This window comes from Phacochoerus africanus, chromosome 1 (assembly GCF_016906955.1).
Source record: "Phacochoerus africanus isolate WHEZ1 chromosome 1, ROS_Pafr_v1, whole genome shotgun sequence".
Lineage (NCBI taxonomy): Eukaryota > Metazoa > Chordata > Mammalia > Artiodactyla > Suidae > Phacochoerus > Phacochoerus africanus.
Genome location: NC_062544.1, coordinates 219065476 through 219079876, shown reverse-complemented (window position 1 = coordinate 219079876; position 14401 = coordinate 219065476). Strand labels below are relative to the sequence as shown.

The 14401-nt window shown below is 38.9% G+C and overlaps 1 protein-coding gene across 4 annotated transcripts in view; it reads left to right on the top strand.

Annotated features, from left to right (window-relative positions):
* The first annotated feature begins 1052 nt into the window (after positions 1–1052).
* The window catches only part of CD86 (CD86 molecule), a 73011-nt gene continuing 59662 nt past the window's right edge, over positions 1053–14401 (top strand). For 3 of the 4 annotated variants that reach the window (XM_047791093.1, XM_047791078.1, XM_047791036.1), the window contains exon 1: positions 1053–1177. In XM_047791093.1, coding sequence (XP_047647049.1) covers positions 1146–1177 — 32 coding nt within the window. In that variant the 5' untranslated portion in view covers positions 1053–1145. The remainder of the gene's footprint in view (positions 1178–14401) is intronic. The other variant, XM_047791063.1, reaches the window with a different exon arrangement.

Here is a 14401-nt window from a genome sequence, read left to right as displayed (position 1 = left end):
TTAGACCCCAGCTTGGGAACCTCCATATGCTGTGGGTGTGGCCCTAAAAAGGACAAAAAGGCAAAAAAAAAGTTTTCTTATGGTAGTATTTTTGTTATTGTTTTTCTGTCTGCTTAGTAATATATTTCTATTGACTTCACACTTAACTGTCATCTAATCTGAATAGAGAATGCTACCACAAAACTCTATGGATAATGTTCTGTGGTTGCTGACCTTGCGGGTTAAGAGGCCTAGCTGGTTTAATGTTCTCTGCAGTCATTAAATTTTTTTAAGTTTTCTTTTTCTTTGGAATTTAAAATGCTCATAATGATTTATCTGGATAAAAATCCATTTTCTTAAAAATTCCTTGATAATCTGAACACTTTGCATTCCTTAACTGACTTTTTTAGTTCATATGCAGGAATTTCCTTTCTTCTGGTAATAGGCTCCACTTGATGAAGTTTATGCTTTTTCTGAAATACATCTTTTAATTTTAGGATACTGCTTTTTTTTCAGGTCCCTATTTCAGGAGTGCTCTTTTTGACCTATTTAATCTTTGGCTATAGTAGGAATGACATAATAGGAGCAGTAGTTTTTGTTTACCCTCCTAGGTTCTGCAGCTCTCACAGGAAGACATCTCCTTGCCTCTGAAGTTCAGTGAAATTTTCCATCATCTTGTGGTTGAAATCACAGGGGGGAGGTTACTTACTTCCAATCCACATCTATAATAAATCACACTTTTTATTGTCTTACCAAAATCCGGTACAATGTTCTTTTGTTCCATTTTATATATGCAGAGTTTTTTTCTCTTTTAATTATCTTATTTCCTAGGTTTTTTGAGGGAGTTTCAAGAGGAGATAGGGTTAGTCATCCTTATCTTATTGCCAGGTCTGGAACTCAAGCCACTGAACTATTATTTAAAAAATATATTTAGACTCAGGTCAACAAGTTAAAATGAAAGAAAAGAGTTAAATTTCTTCCAAAAGTGTTGGCAAAATCTGTAGAAAAAAAAAGAGGAACCGCATTTAATAAAGAAAGTTGCAGAGTACACAGTCATTGAGGAGGAAGGCTTTCACAGGCGTGGGAGGGGTTTCTCCTCCTACTGCAGCACAGACTAGCACAGACAGACAGACTGACAAGCAGGGTCATTCCCAGACATTACCCCAATGGCAGAAACAGTGAAGATGGGTCTCGGCTGGTGAGTGATCATTTTTCTTCTTCTTCTTTGAAATGCAGTTATGAGTTATGTGACCTCAGCATCAGGCTGAGGTTGAGGATGGTGCTATGTTTTCTGTCTTTCTGTCCCAAGAATGCTAATGATGTATTAAGGGCACATTTATGCGGGAGCCAAAAGCAGGAACACAGGGACCGAGAGTGGTCTAATGCTGCAAAAGACTACTTAAAGTCTTAAAGCCATTCTCCCTTCTTGCTCCATCACTCTAGGTTGATCCTATACCTCCACAGCAGGGAAGCTTTTAAAAAATTCCAACCAAAGACATTTGACTACTAATTCAAGATGAGAATTATCTGAGTTGCCAAAAAAAGTTTATCAGCCATTGGGGGTTTTTAAGTGATTAATTTTGATTTTTTAGAATTTGTTTTTCAAATATTTAAATGATGCAGTTGTTGACTGCAAGAATAAGGAACTTTTAAAAAGCCTGTACAAGAATAACAAATGATGAAGTAAATTCAATGTACATGAAGGCCAGTTTTGTTTGGGTGTTGGGAATAAGATAGAGAAGGTAGAAGGAGAGAGGACAAGGAAAAGGAAGAAGAATAAGGGGTCTAAGAGGTATAAGAAGAAAATGCAGACCCTAGATATTGAGTCACTAACAGGCCATGGGAGATTCTGAGTAGGGTGAGGTAGCAGAAAGAGGTGGGGTATTTCAACTAGCTACTTGGTATTGAACATGCATGCTGTGTTGTGTACTTTATTAGTAGTATTCCACCGAATTTTAATTTTGCAGATGACTCTCGGGCAGATAATATCATCATTGTATCTTATGGATGAGACAACTGTGGTTTAAAGAGGCCAAATAATTAGCTAAAGGTCAAACTGGTCATGAGGAGTAAAGCTAAAATCTTTCTTTCCACTTCACCCTGCACCACAAGTTTTCTCTGTGCTCTGTCAGCCCCCATGGCAGTGACTTACTAGAAGTCACACCCACTCCTCTCTTGTATGGTGGCAACTGGAGTCTTTCATTATTTCCTATTGTTCTTTGAAAATCTATATAACCCTCCTCTACCCAGTGCTTAAGGTTTGAGAGACAGTTTTGCTGCCTGTATTTCAGAAGATTAGAATTTAATTTCTGGGAGTTCCCTTTGTGGCTCAGTGGTTAATGAACCTGACTAGGATTCATGAGGATGCAAGTTTGATCCCTGGCCTCGCTCAGTGGGTTAAGGATCCAGCGTTGCTGTGAGCTGTGGTGTAGGTCACAGATGTGGCTCAGATCCGCGTTGCTGTGGCTGTGGTTTAGGCCGGCAGCTGTAGGTAGCTCTGATACAACCCCTAGTCTGGGAACTTCCATATGCTGTGGGTGTGGCCCTAAAAAAAGCAACAACAACAACAAATAATAATTTAATTTCCCAGTAAAGATTATTTTCCCTCCAGTGAAAATTTAAAATGTTACCCATGTATGAAGTAAGCAATATCAGAATTTGTAATTTTTGTGGAACCACAGAAGTGGTACCCCTTCATTGTACTAACACTACGTGCAGATATCAATAGAACTACAGGCCATTGTCTACGTTGTTCTTATTAAGATTTTTTTTTTGTCTCACAGTGCCTTAAAATTGATCATGAATAGGAAATTTTAAAATACAAACATCCAATAATATTTAGTCTTATCTGAAATAAAATGCACATTTCAACATTGGAACAAGATTTTTCTTTTATTGAAGTGGCAAACATTTTGTTTTAAAAGCAAGCATGCAAGTAAGAACTACGTGTTTCTAAGGAGGGAGCAACCCTTGTTATCTGTGAATGATATAATCTTCCAGACAATAATCTGGTGGTACATATCAAAAACCCTTAATATGTATATGCCCTTTAACCAGGTAGTTTAACTTTTAGGAATTTATTGTAAGGGCACTATCATATATATACATTTGTAAAGTTTTAGTGACATGGGTATTTTTCTTGCCATTATTTCTCATAGGGAAAATCTTAGAAACAACTTAAATGTCTAAACATAAGTAGTTGATGAATTATGGAAGGTCCATAATGGAATAACATGCAATCATTAAAAATTCTATGGTAGAGCAGTTATTAATGTGTCTAGCTTAAGAAAAAAAATAGAATGTACAGTGCTACTACTTTCATACATAATGCCTAAAGTCACACAATGTTAATCAGAAATACAGAAGATTTATATTTTCAACTTTGTGCTTTTGAACTTGGGTCACATCTTCAGGAAGAAAAATAAAATTAGATATTTAAGAAAAAGAAACCAATAGCTGGCTTCTCTCAGAAAAGCAGACAGCTGTCTGGTGGTACATGATAACACGCATGATTTGTGAAGTTCCATTGTTCAGGCGGTTGGCCCTTTGTGTTTAACTTTTTAGTCTCTTGACCCCTCCTCAAAATATACTGACACTACCTATAAATCATGAGATCCTGACAGGCCTGTTTTCATAGAATACTCTATGTGGAAGAGGCCAGAGTGCCCATTTCCTTATTTTACAAACAGATAATACGGCTCTAGAGTGAACTGAACAATGAGTGGCAGAACAGTGCAGTGGTTAAGTAGCCACATTTAGGAACTAGAATGCTGGAATTTGTGTCCAGCTTCTCCTACTTTCTAGCTATGTGACTTTGGACAAGTTTCTCAAAAACTGAAATCTTTAATTTCTTATTATATAAATATGGGGATGACTGTGATACCTTGTAAGGTGGTTGTGAGAGTTTAATGAGATAATCCATGTAAAAGTGACTAGAACCTTACTGCTAAGTACTCAGTGATTATGAGTTGTTTTTATTACTATTACTGTTAGGATTAAGAAATAGAAGGGAGGTCCTTTGTCCAAAATGATACAGCTACTTGAAGGCAATGCTAGGATGGAATTCAGTAAAGGTTTTTTCCAGATGAAGTGTTCAATCCCCTCTGAGCCTGTCAAGACAACCCTCGGCTGGGCCCTCAGGGGAGCTGACATGAAAGGTGGAGCCCAAGGACAAGACAAGCCGCTTCCTGGGAATGACTCTGATCACAATGGGAAGCCAAATGTTGGAAAAGAGAATGAGGCTAAGGAAGCCAAGAGCCAAGTTAGATGCAGGGCTGAAACCGGCAGCAAAGAGCTAGCCCTGGAGAGAAATGATGGCTCAGCAACCCTCCTGAGGCTTTTATGGACCACCAGCTGTGGGGGTAATGGGTCAACACCCAAGGTCTAGGTGATTGAATAGACAAATGAGGTGTTGGGGAGGTGGGAATTGCAATTATAGCTGTGAGATGATGCTTGAGAGGTAGCACTTATAGGGGATTAAGCTAGAATCTGGGAGGGACCAGAATAAGGAGCTCCCCAAGCCCAGGATCCATTGTGATTATCCTAAAATTACAGCCTAATTTTGAAGAATCATAAACAAGCCAAAGTGCAATAAAATCTGTTTTAAAAATTCCTTTAAACAATAAGATCCTATTGAATAGCACAGGAAACTATATCCAATCTCCTGGGATAGACCATGATGGAAAATAATACTTTAAAAAAGAATGTGTAGAAATTGGCACAATATTGTAAATCTACCACACTTTAATAAAAAATTTTTAAAAATTCCTCTGGCAGCACAGTACAGAACTGATCTGAGGTAACAAAAAAAGAATCATTTGAGAAACTATTGGACTTACAGGACTATAGGAAACTAACCCAAGGAGAGGTATTGAGGGCATGAAACTAGGGCAGCTATGGTGCCATAAAAGAGGAGAGGATGCATCTGGGAGAAGTTTAAGCACTAGAATTGAGAAGATTTGGTTTCTGACAGATATGGACTCAGAAACAGAGACCTAAGTACACAGTGGCATCTTCACAAAATAGGGGATATAAGAAGTGGAAGGGGTTTGGGCCAAGGAGAAAGAGAAGGCAAAAGTTGAGTTAATTTTTTTTTTTGTCTTTTTGCTATTTCTTGGGCCACTCTTGCGGCATATGGAGGTTCCCAGGCTAGGGGTCTAATCGGAGCTGTAGCCACCAGCCTATGCCAGAGCCACAGCAACACCTCAGCTCACGGCAATGCCAGATCGTTAGCCCACTGAGCAAGGGCAGGGATCGAACCCGCAACCTCATGGTTCCTAGTCGGATTCGTTAACCACTGTGCCACGACGGGAACTCCTAATTTTTTAACTCAATGAATTTTATTACATTTATAGTTGTACAACGATCATCACAACCCAATTTTAGAGAATTTCCATCCCAATCCCCAGCCCATCCCCCTACCCCCCAACCTGTCTCCTTTGGAAACTGTTAAGTTTTCAAAGTCTGTGAGTCAGTATCTGCTCTTCAAAGAAGTTAATTGTGTCCTTTTTTAAGATTCCACATGTAAGTAATAGCATATGATGTTGGTGTCTCACTGTCTGATTAACTTCACCGAGCATGATAATTTCTAGGTCCATCCATGTTGCTGCAAATGCCATTATTTCTTTCTTTTTAATGGCTGAGTGATATTCCATTGTGTATATGTACCATATCTCCTTTATCCGCTCCTCTGTTGATGGGCATTTAGGTGGTTTCCATGTCTTGGCTATTGTATAAAGTGTTGCAATGAACATTGGAGTACATGTATCTTTTCGAGTGGGGGTTTTCTCTGGATAGATGCCCAGGAGTGAGATTGATGGATCAAATGGTAATTCTGTTTTTAGTTTTCTGAGGAATCTCCATATTGTTTTCCACAGTGGTTGCACCAATTTACATTCCCCCCCAACAGTGTAATAGGGTTCCCTTTTCTCCACACCCTCTCCAGCATTTATTGTTTGTATAATTTTTGATGATGTTCATTCTAGCTGGTATAAGGTGGTACCTCACAGTCGTTTTGATTTGCATTTATCTAATAATTAGTGATGTTGAACATCTTTTTATGTGTTTTTTGGCCATCTGTATATCTTCTTTGGGGAATTGTCTTTTTAGAAAAAGTTAATTTTTTTAATATGCTGAATTTGTGCCCCTTTGGAAAAACTAGATGGTGATGTTCAAGTAGACAAGTGGATATATATGTGTAAAGCTCAAGAAAGAGGTATAGGCTGGAGTAAATATTAAGAGTCTTCATCATATGTGCAGGTGATACCAACAAGGACCTACTGCATAGCACAGGGAACTATACTGAATATTTTGTATAACCTATAAGGAAAAAGAACCTGATAACTAAATCACTTGGCTGTACACCTGAAACCAACATAACCTTGTACTTCAAATTTTAAAAAAGAAAGAAAAAGAAAAATTAAGTACAGGTGAAAGCTGAAATTCTCATTGTAGGTAAGATCACTAGGGAGAGGGAGGATGGTGGAATGAGAAGAAGCCAAGGATGAAACCTGGAAAATGTTGACATTTCAGGAGGTAGATGAGGATAAAGAGGCCACAATAGACATGGAGGAGGGACTAGAAAGATTGGAGTGAAGCAGGAAAAGGGGATGCCATAGAAACAAAGGGAGAAGAGAGCTGCAAGGAAGAGGAAGAGGTGATGATGCAAAGACAAAGCACATTTACCAGACTTCCATATTGAGCACATGAAATAGAGAAAAAGTGACTCTAAGGACTGTTAGGGGTTGAACTGAGTCCTCTCAAAATTCCCATTTGAAGTCTTAACCTCCAGTACCTCGGGATATGACCATATTTGGAGATAAGGTCTTTATAGAGATAATCAAGTTAAAATGAAGTCATTAAGGTGGGCCCTAATTCAAGGTGTCTGATACGCTTAAAAATAAGAGGACATTTGGACTCAGAAACATCCATGGAGCAGAGTTCCCGACATGGTTCAGTGGTTAACGAACCCGACTAGTAACCAGGAGGTTGCGGGTTTGATCCCTGGCCTCGCTCAGTGGGTTAAGGATCTGGAGTTGCTGTGAGCTGTGGTATAGGTCGAAGATGTGGCTTGGATCCCACGTTGCTGTGGCTGTGGTGTAGGCTGGTGGCTGTAGCTCCAATTAGACCCCTAGCCTGGGAACCCCCCATATGCTGTGGGTGCGGCCCCCCCCCCACTGCTGACACCTTCATTTCAGATTTCTGCCTTCCAGAACTGTGAGACAATAAACTTCTGTTGTTTAACTTCTCAGTTTGTGGTACTGTGTTACCACAGCCCTGACAAACGAATACATTTATTTGGTGGGTGTACAGAAGCCTCTGGTGAGAGTGTGTATAGCCAGGGAAAGAGACTGTGAATAAGTGTCCCAGAGAGGTGGGGAGAAACCAAAAAAGGATTAGGTCACCTAAGCTAAGAGGAGAAAAATATTTCACAAAGCCAAGGGTAGTCACGGTGTCAAGTTCTGCAGAAAGGTGAAGTAGGCAAATGACTGAAAATGTCAGTCCAGAGGTCTTTGGTGACCTTGGCAGAGCACTCCCAGCTGAGTCGAGGGGGTAGGTTTAGGGAGCAGAGCACAGAAACAGCAAATAGACCACTCCTGCGAAACACTTAGGGATGAAAGGGGACCTATTCACTGGACCACACTCACCTATGGTGCCCATAAAAGGCCACATGGAGACAGCCCAGCATCAGTCAGCCAGACCTGGAGTCTCCTCTGCTTTTGGCAGCTGTCCTTTCACATGTTGGCTTTTTGGTACCGACACAGATTCCATTCTTCTTTATTAAGCCATAAGAAATGTGTTATTCAAGGCTTCTCAGAGGTGAAGCCTGTGGCAAATCTGATGATGTAAAAGAAAAAAAAAAACAAGCCTGACTAGAATTTGAGGGATCACTCACTTATGTCAATAAGTAGGAAAAACGTAGTCGAATTGGAATAGGGAAGCATTTCTTAGTAAGCTTTTAAATCAAAATGAGCCTAAAATTTTCTTTCTGTAGCCTCAGCATATTACTGGCCAAACAATCCAAATGTCACAGTTCTGTATTATTGGGATTCAAATAGTAAGTTTGACTCTATCAGAATATCTAATAAAAATCCTAAAAAGAAATATTTAGTGAAGTAAACAAATTAGTCAATATCAGCCAGGAAATAAACATGGGGTAAAACCTGAAATACATACCCAAAAGATAAACCTAGACCATCACCTCCATCTTATAACTATTTTCAACCAACTAAACAATAAATCTGAAGCAGTGTGGAGAATATGGAAGTAAAAGCCAACACTATTATAATCTAACTGGGAATAGAAACCAACAATTAATGACTGACGAAAGAAATCCAATGCAGTTAATTGATTTAAAAAAATATGAATAACAAAAAATGTTCACTTTCAGTGGACAGTGAAGAAACACCAATTCAGGAGTTCCCTGTCATGGCACAGCAGAAACGAATCTGACTAGGAACCATGATGTTGCGGGTTCAATCCCTGGCCTTGTTCAGTGGGTAAGGATCCGGCATTGCCATGAGCTGTGCTGTAGGTCTCAGATGCAGCTCGGATCTGGCATTGCTGTGGCTCTTGCGTAGGCCAGCAGCTGTAGCTCCAATTAGACCCCTAGCCTGGGAACCTCCATATACTGCTAGTGCGGCCCTAAAAAGACAAAAAAAAAAAAAAAAGACACCAATTCAAACACCAATGTGATATTTTCATTTATCAGATTAAACAGTAAACAAATAATCCAATTAGAAAATGAGCAAAAGATATAAAAATATTTCCCTCAAAAAGGATATACAGATGATAAGTAAGCACATGAAAATATGTTCAATATTATTTGTCATCATGGGAATGAAAATTAAAACCACAGTGAGATATCACCACATACCTATCAGAATGGCTAAAGTGAAAAATAATGGTAACACCAAATGCTGGCAGAATGCAGAGAAACTGGATCACTCATATACTGATATTGGGACTATAAAATGGTACAGCCACTCTGGAAAATAGTTTGGCAGTTCTTACAAAATTAAACATACATTTACCATATAATCTAGTAATTGCACACCTGGGTATTTATCCCAGAGAAATGAAAAACTGTTTACACACAAAAAAAATAGTGCATGATTCGTCATACCAGCTTTATTCCTAACAGTCAAAAACTGGGGGAAAAAATGTCCTTCTGTGCGTGAATTCCTTCTGTGGGTTAAACAAACTGTGGTACACATATACCATGAATACTACTCAGCAATAAAAGGAAACAACTATTGATACACACAAAAACTTGGATGAATCTGCAGGGAATAATGCTAAGTGAAAGTGCCGATCCCAAAATGCTACTGTGTGATTTCTTTTTTATGACATCCTTCAAATAACAAAATCATCTGAGACAAGAACAGGCTGGTGGTTGCCATGGTTAGGGGTGGTGGAGAAAGGAAGAGGTGTGTGGCTACAGAGGGATAGCACCAGGGAGCCTTGTGGTCATGGAACAGTTCTGTATCTGATAATGGCAGTTGTTACAGGAATCAACATGTGTGATAAAATTGCACAGAACTACACACACATACACACATACACATAGATGAGTGGAATGTAAAACTAGTGCAGAGGTTAATAGATGCAAACTATTGCCTTTGGAATGGATAAGAAATGAGATCCTGCTGTATAGCACTGGGAACTATACCTGGTCACTTATGATGGAGCATGATAGAGGATAATGTAAGAAAAAGAATGTATGTGTGACTGGGTCACCTTGCTGTACAGTAGAAAAGTGACAGAACTCTGTAAACCAGGTCTGACGGAAAAAATAAAAATCGCTATAAAAAAATGAAAAAAAAAATAAAACTAGTCTGAATGAGCTCTGGATCAAACCAATGTCAATTCCCTGATTTTGACATTATATTAGCATTATGCAAGACACTACCATTGGAGCAAACTGAGTGAAGGGCACACAGGACCTCCTTTATACTTTTTTAACTTCCTTTGTCTCTTTCATTAATTCAAAATAAAAACTTTAAAATGTAATTTTTAAAAAAACAAAATATTCATCTTCACTAAGTACTAAGCAAATGCCAGTGCAAATACCAATGAGATATTTTCATTTATCAAACTAACAATTTATGTTTTGTTAGGGTGTAGGGATAATAATGCTCAGAGTATACAAGAAGGATGGTACTATCACATACTACTGACTGTGAATGGCTATAACCTTTCTGTATCGTCTCAAAAGTGCTTATGCAAGCAAACTTGGACACTGCCTATTTCTTCATGCTCTCACTAATTTTTTCAGTTCATTCAGCACCTCTGTTCCAGGCACAGTGCCACACATTAGAAACAGAATAAAGCTAAGAAAACATGATTTCTGTCCTCAAAGAGCACAACTTAGGGGTAAATATACCAAACATGATGATTTTTTTTTTTTTTAATATGAGTGAGGTGTGCAAATTTCCACTGCAGCATGAAGGTAGATGTTTTCCATTTGTCTGTAGGTAGTATTATGTCTTGGATAAATTTCAGAGTTTTAAGTCAGGCTGGCATCAAGTAATAAGCAGTTAATAAGCTGTTCTGTACGTATTAGAAATAGCATCTTGCGGAAGTTACCCAGCTCCTTGAATTTCAGTACCTTCATCTGTAAAATGAGGCCACTAGTACTTACCAATGCCATGTGGGTTATAAGAATTCATAGGGGATGGGAAGTCTTGTCAAAATGAAATGTCATAGGCTTCACATTCTTTTTCTTTAAAATCTATTATTTTCTATATTTTTAATGAAGGCTTATATTTCTTTGGCTCTGCCTTTTCTGATACGGGTCTAGCACATGGATTCTTACCTATTACCCAGAAGTTGCTATAATAGACCTCCTAATTATAGATAAGAGAAGGCCAGGTTCAGTGCAGATGAATAAGTCAAAAGCCAAACAAAAAAGCCACCTAAAATATGTTTATGTAAGGTAGGATGCCAAAAACAGTAAAATGATATCCTGTCCTATAATTGGTAATCAAGTGACTGTCTTTACTAAGTTGTCTTTGAAACCCCATTTTTCACCTTCTAGACTTCAGATATTTTATTTCTGCTATGTCTGCTTTAATTTATAAAGACTTTTTTGCTCATTAGTCATCATGGGCAACAGTTCAAATTTACACTTCCAATTCTGCAAGTTATATTAACTACCATTTTTCTTTATCATAAAAAATGCTTACTCCTCTTGCTCTAATAATTTCACCATTAGGGATCTAGATAATTAAATCAGAGAAATGTTAACATATTTGTCTAAAAAAATGTTTATTACACCCATACTTAATATAGCGAAAAATAAAAATTGACTAAATTTTCATAGTAGGTGAATGGTTAAGTAAACTAAGAATGAAGTTGATGATGACTTCTTAGTGACACAAGAAAACATAAGGCTATGGAATTATAAAGAAAATAAGGCACAGAAACAAGAGAGCAAGCAAATATGTCAAAATATTCATAGTGATTACCTCTAAATTGGTGGATTTATAGAAAGAGGGAATTTTTCCTTTTGATGAATCTACAGTGAATTTACATTGCTCTGCTAAGGAGGATGAAATAAAGGTAAAAAGTAATCTAGGAGTTCCCATCGTGGTGCAGTGGAAACGAATCCAACTAGGAACCATGAGGTTGCTGGTTCAATCCCTGGCCTTGCTCAGTGGGCTAAGGACTTGGCTTGGCCATGAGCTGTGGTATAGGTTGCAGACGCAGCTCGGATCCTGCATTGCTGTGGCTCTGGCATAGGCTGGTGGCTACAGCTCCAATTAGACCCCTAGCCTGGGAACCTCCATGTACCATGGGTGTGGCCTTAAAAAGCAAAAAAAAAAAAAAAAAAAAGGTAGTCTAGTGGTGAGGTGTGCAGACTCTTAAGTCATGACTGGCAAACATAGAATACCCATGGAGACCCTGAGATGTGAGTGATGCAGCCTTGTGGTTTATTATACCTTCACATTGTATGAATGCTGGAAGCTTTGTTACACCAGTGGATGAGCCCTATCCTGAGAGATGCTTCTGGTCATCACTCTATTGTTCTGGGTGCAAGCATGAGGTCCAGTACAACATAGTGTTATTTTTCAAGAGAAATAAAAAATGTAGACTTATAAATAAAACTTCCTGTTTTTTATAACCTGCCTCAATGTCTAGAACCAGTTTCAAATAATTTCATAATGTTGCAGTGCCCAGGCCACTTGTTTTTACCTCTGAACTCAATACAACAGAGGTTTAGAGAAGGGGGAGGTAATTATGAATGGAGTGGTTTAGGAATATATTATATAGGGGCCAGGCTCTAGTGACTCAAGGCTAAAAAAGAGAGGGGCTGAGACTATTTATTTATTAACTCATTCAATAGTTTTACTTAATGTTGAGAAAATGAAGATGAAAGATCATCTCTTCAATAAGTGGTGCTGGGCAAACTGGACAGCTACATGTAAAAGAGTGAAATCAGGACACTATCTAATATCAGGCACAAAAATAAACTCAAAAGGGATTAAACACCTAATTTAAGGCAAGATACTATAACACTCCTGGAGGAAAACATAGTCAGAATGCTCTTGGCATAAATAACAGCAACACCTTTTTTGATCCACCTCCAAAAATAATGACAATAAAAACAAAAATAAACCAATGGGACCTAACTAAACTCAAAAGCTTTGCACAGCAAAAGAAACCATTACAAAAATGAAAAGATAACCCACAAAATGGGAGAACATCTTTGCAAATGATGCATTCAACAAGGGCCTAATCTCCATAATATACAAACAGCTCATACAACTCAACAACAAAAAAATCAAACAGCCCAATCAAAAAATAAACAGAAGCCCTCAGTAGACATTTCTTCAAAGAAGACATACAGTTGGCCAGTGGGCACATGAAAAAATGTTTAACATCACTGATTATTAGAGAAATGCCAATCTAAACTATAAAGAGAAAATGAAGATGAATCAGACAGAAATTTTATTAGAAGCCACCAAGGGAGGACGTTTCACCATAGCTAACATTTCTTACCATATGTCAGGCATTATGGTATACTATCTTACATCATATATTATTTCACTTAATCCTTACAATTCCAGGATGTAGGTACTACTATTATCCCCCACTTTACATAAAACTGAATCTTAGAGATGTCAAGCAACCTGCTCAGATCACATAGCTTATAACAAGCCAGGAATATAGACCGTAATGTGATGCAAGACCAAAGCTCTGAACAAGCTTGCTGTATATAATGGGAGGTCAGAGGAAGAAGAGATTACCTTTAGCAGCAAGAAAGATTTATAGAACAGAAAGATGTGAGCTCCAAGAAGTCTGTTTTGGGTCAGGGTCCAAAACAAGCTCTGACAACCAAGTGACATAGGTAAAAGTGAGAAAGATGTGGTCTGGGGTGGAGGTTAAAACCTAAAGGCTGGTAGGGCCAAAACAGTATGCAGACAGGCAACAGTCTTTTGAAAAAAAGAAAAGAGAGGAGTTCCCATTATGGCTCAGTGGTTAACGAATTCAACTAGGAACCATGAGGTTATGGGTTCAATCCCTGGCCTTGCTCAGTGGGTTAAGGATCTGGCGTTGCCATGAGCTGTGGTGTAAGTCACAGATGTGGCTGTGGCATAGGCTGGTGGCTACAGCTCCAATTAGACCTCTAGCCTGGGAACCTCCATATGCCTCAGGTGTGACCCTAAAAAGACAAAAAAGAAAAAAGGAAAAAAAGAAAAGAGACCTTAAATATAATACATTACTGGAGTTCCTGTTGCAGCTCAGTGGGTTAAGAGCTTGGCTAGTATCCGTGAGGATGTGGGTTTGATCCCTGGCCTTGCTCATTGGGTTAAGGATTCAGCGTAGGTGGCAGACATGGCTCAGATTTGGAGTTGCTGTGGTTGGGGTGTAGGCGGGCAGCTGCAGCTCCTGTTTGACCCCTAATCCAGGAACTTCCATATGCTGCAGGTGTGGTCTTAAAAAGGAAAAAAAAAATTCATTGCCAATATTTTAAAAATCTGGAGAATTCACATAAATTTGGATATCCAGCTCCCCTGGGAAATCAGAATACCTAATAACACTGGGCCCACATTCCCACAAGGTAATGACTAGTGAACCTGGCAGAGGCTGCCCAGCTTCCAATGGGATAGACTCTCTTCTCTGCCCAAGTGGCCTACTTTGTTCATTTACATTACCTGCCAGGACCGTGTAGGCACTTGAGTCTAAAAGCCTTGGCCTAGAGATTGAGGCATAAGCAGATGGGAAGGAATAAGCAAATGGAACAAGGCAGGTAATTGGTGGGAGACAGATGCTAAGGGTGTTGAAAGTGTGGACCCTGCAAAAATGTCCCTAAGGAGCCAGATCCTAAGGCAGAGGCTGCGTATATTTTTCCCTTCTACTGAGCTGGGAGTGTCCTCAAGGAGCTCTGCCTGGAGGTTGGAAGGAAGTGGATTGGGAA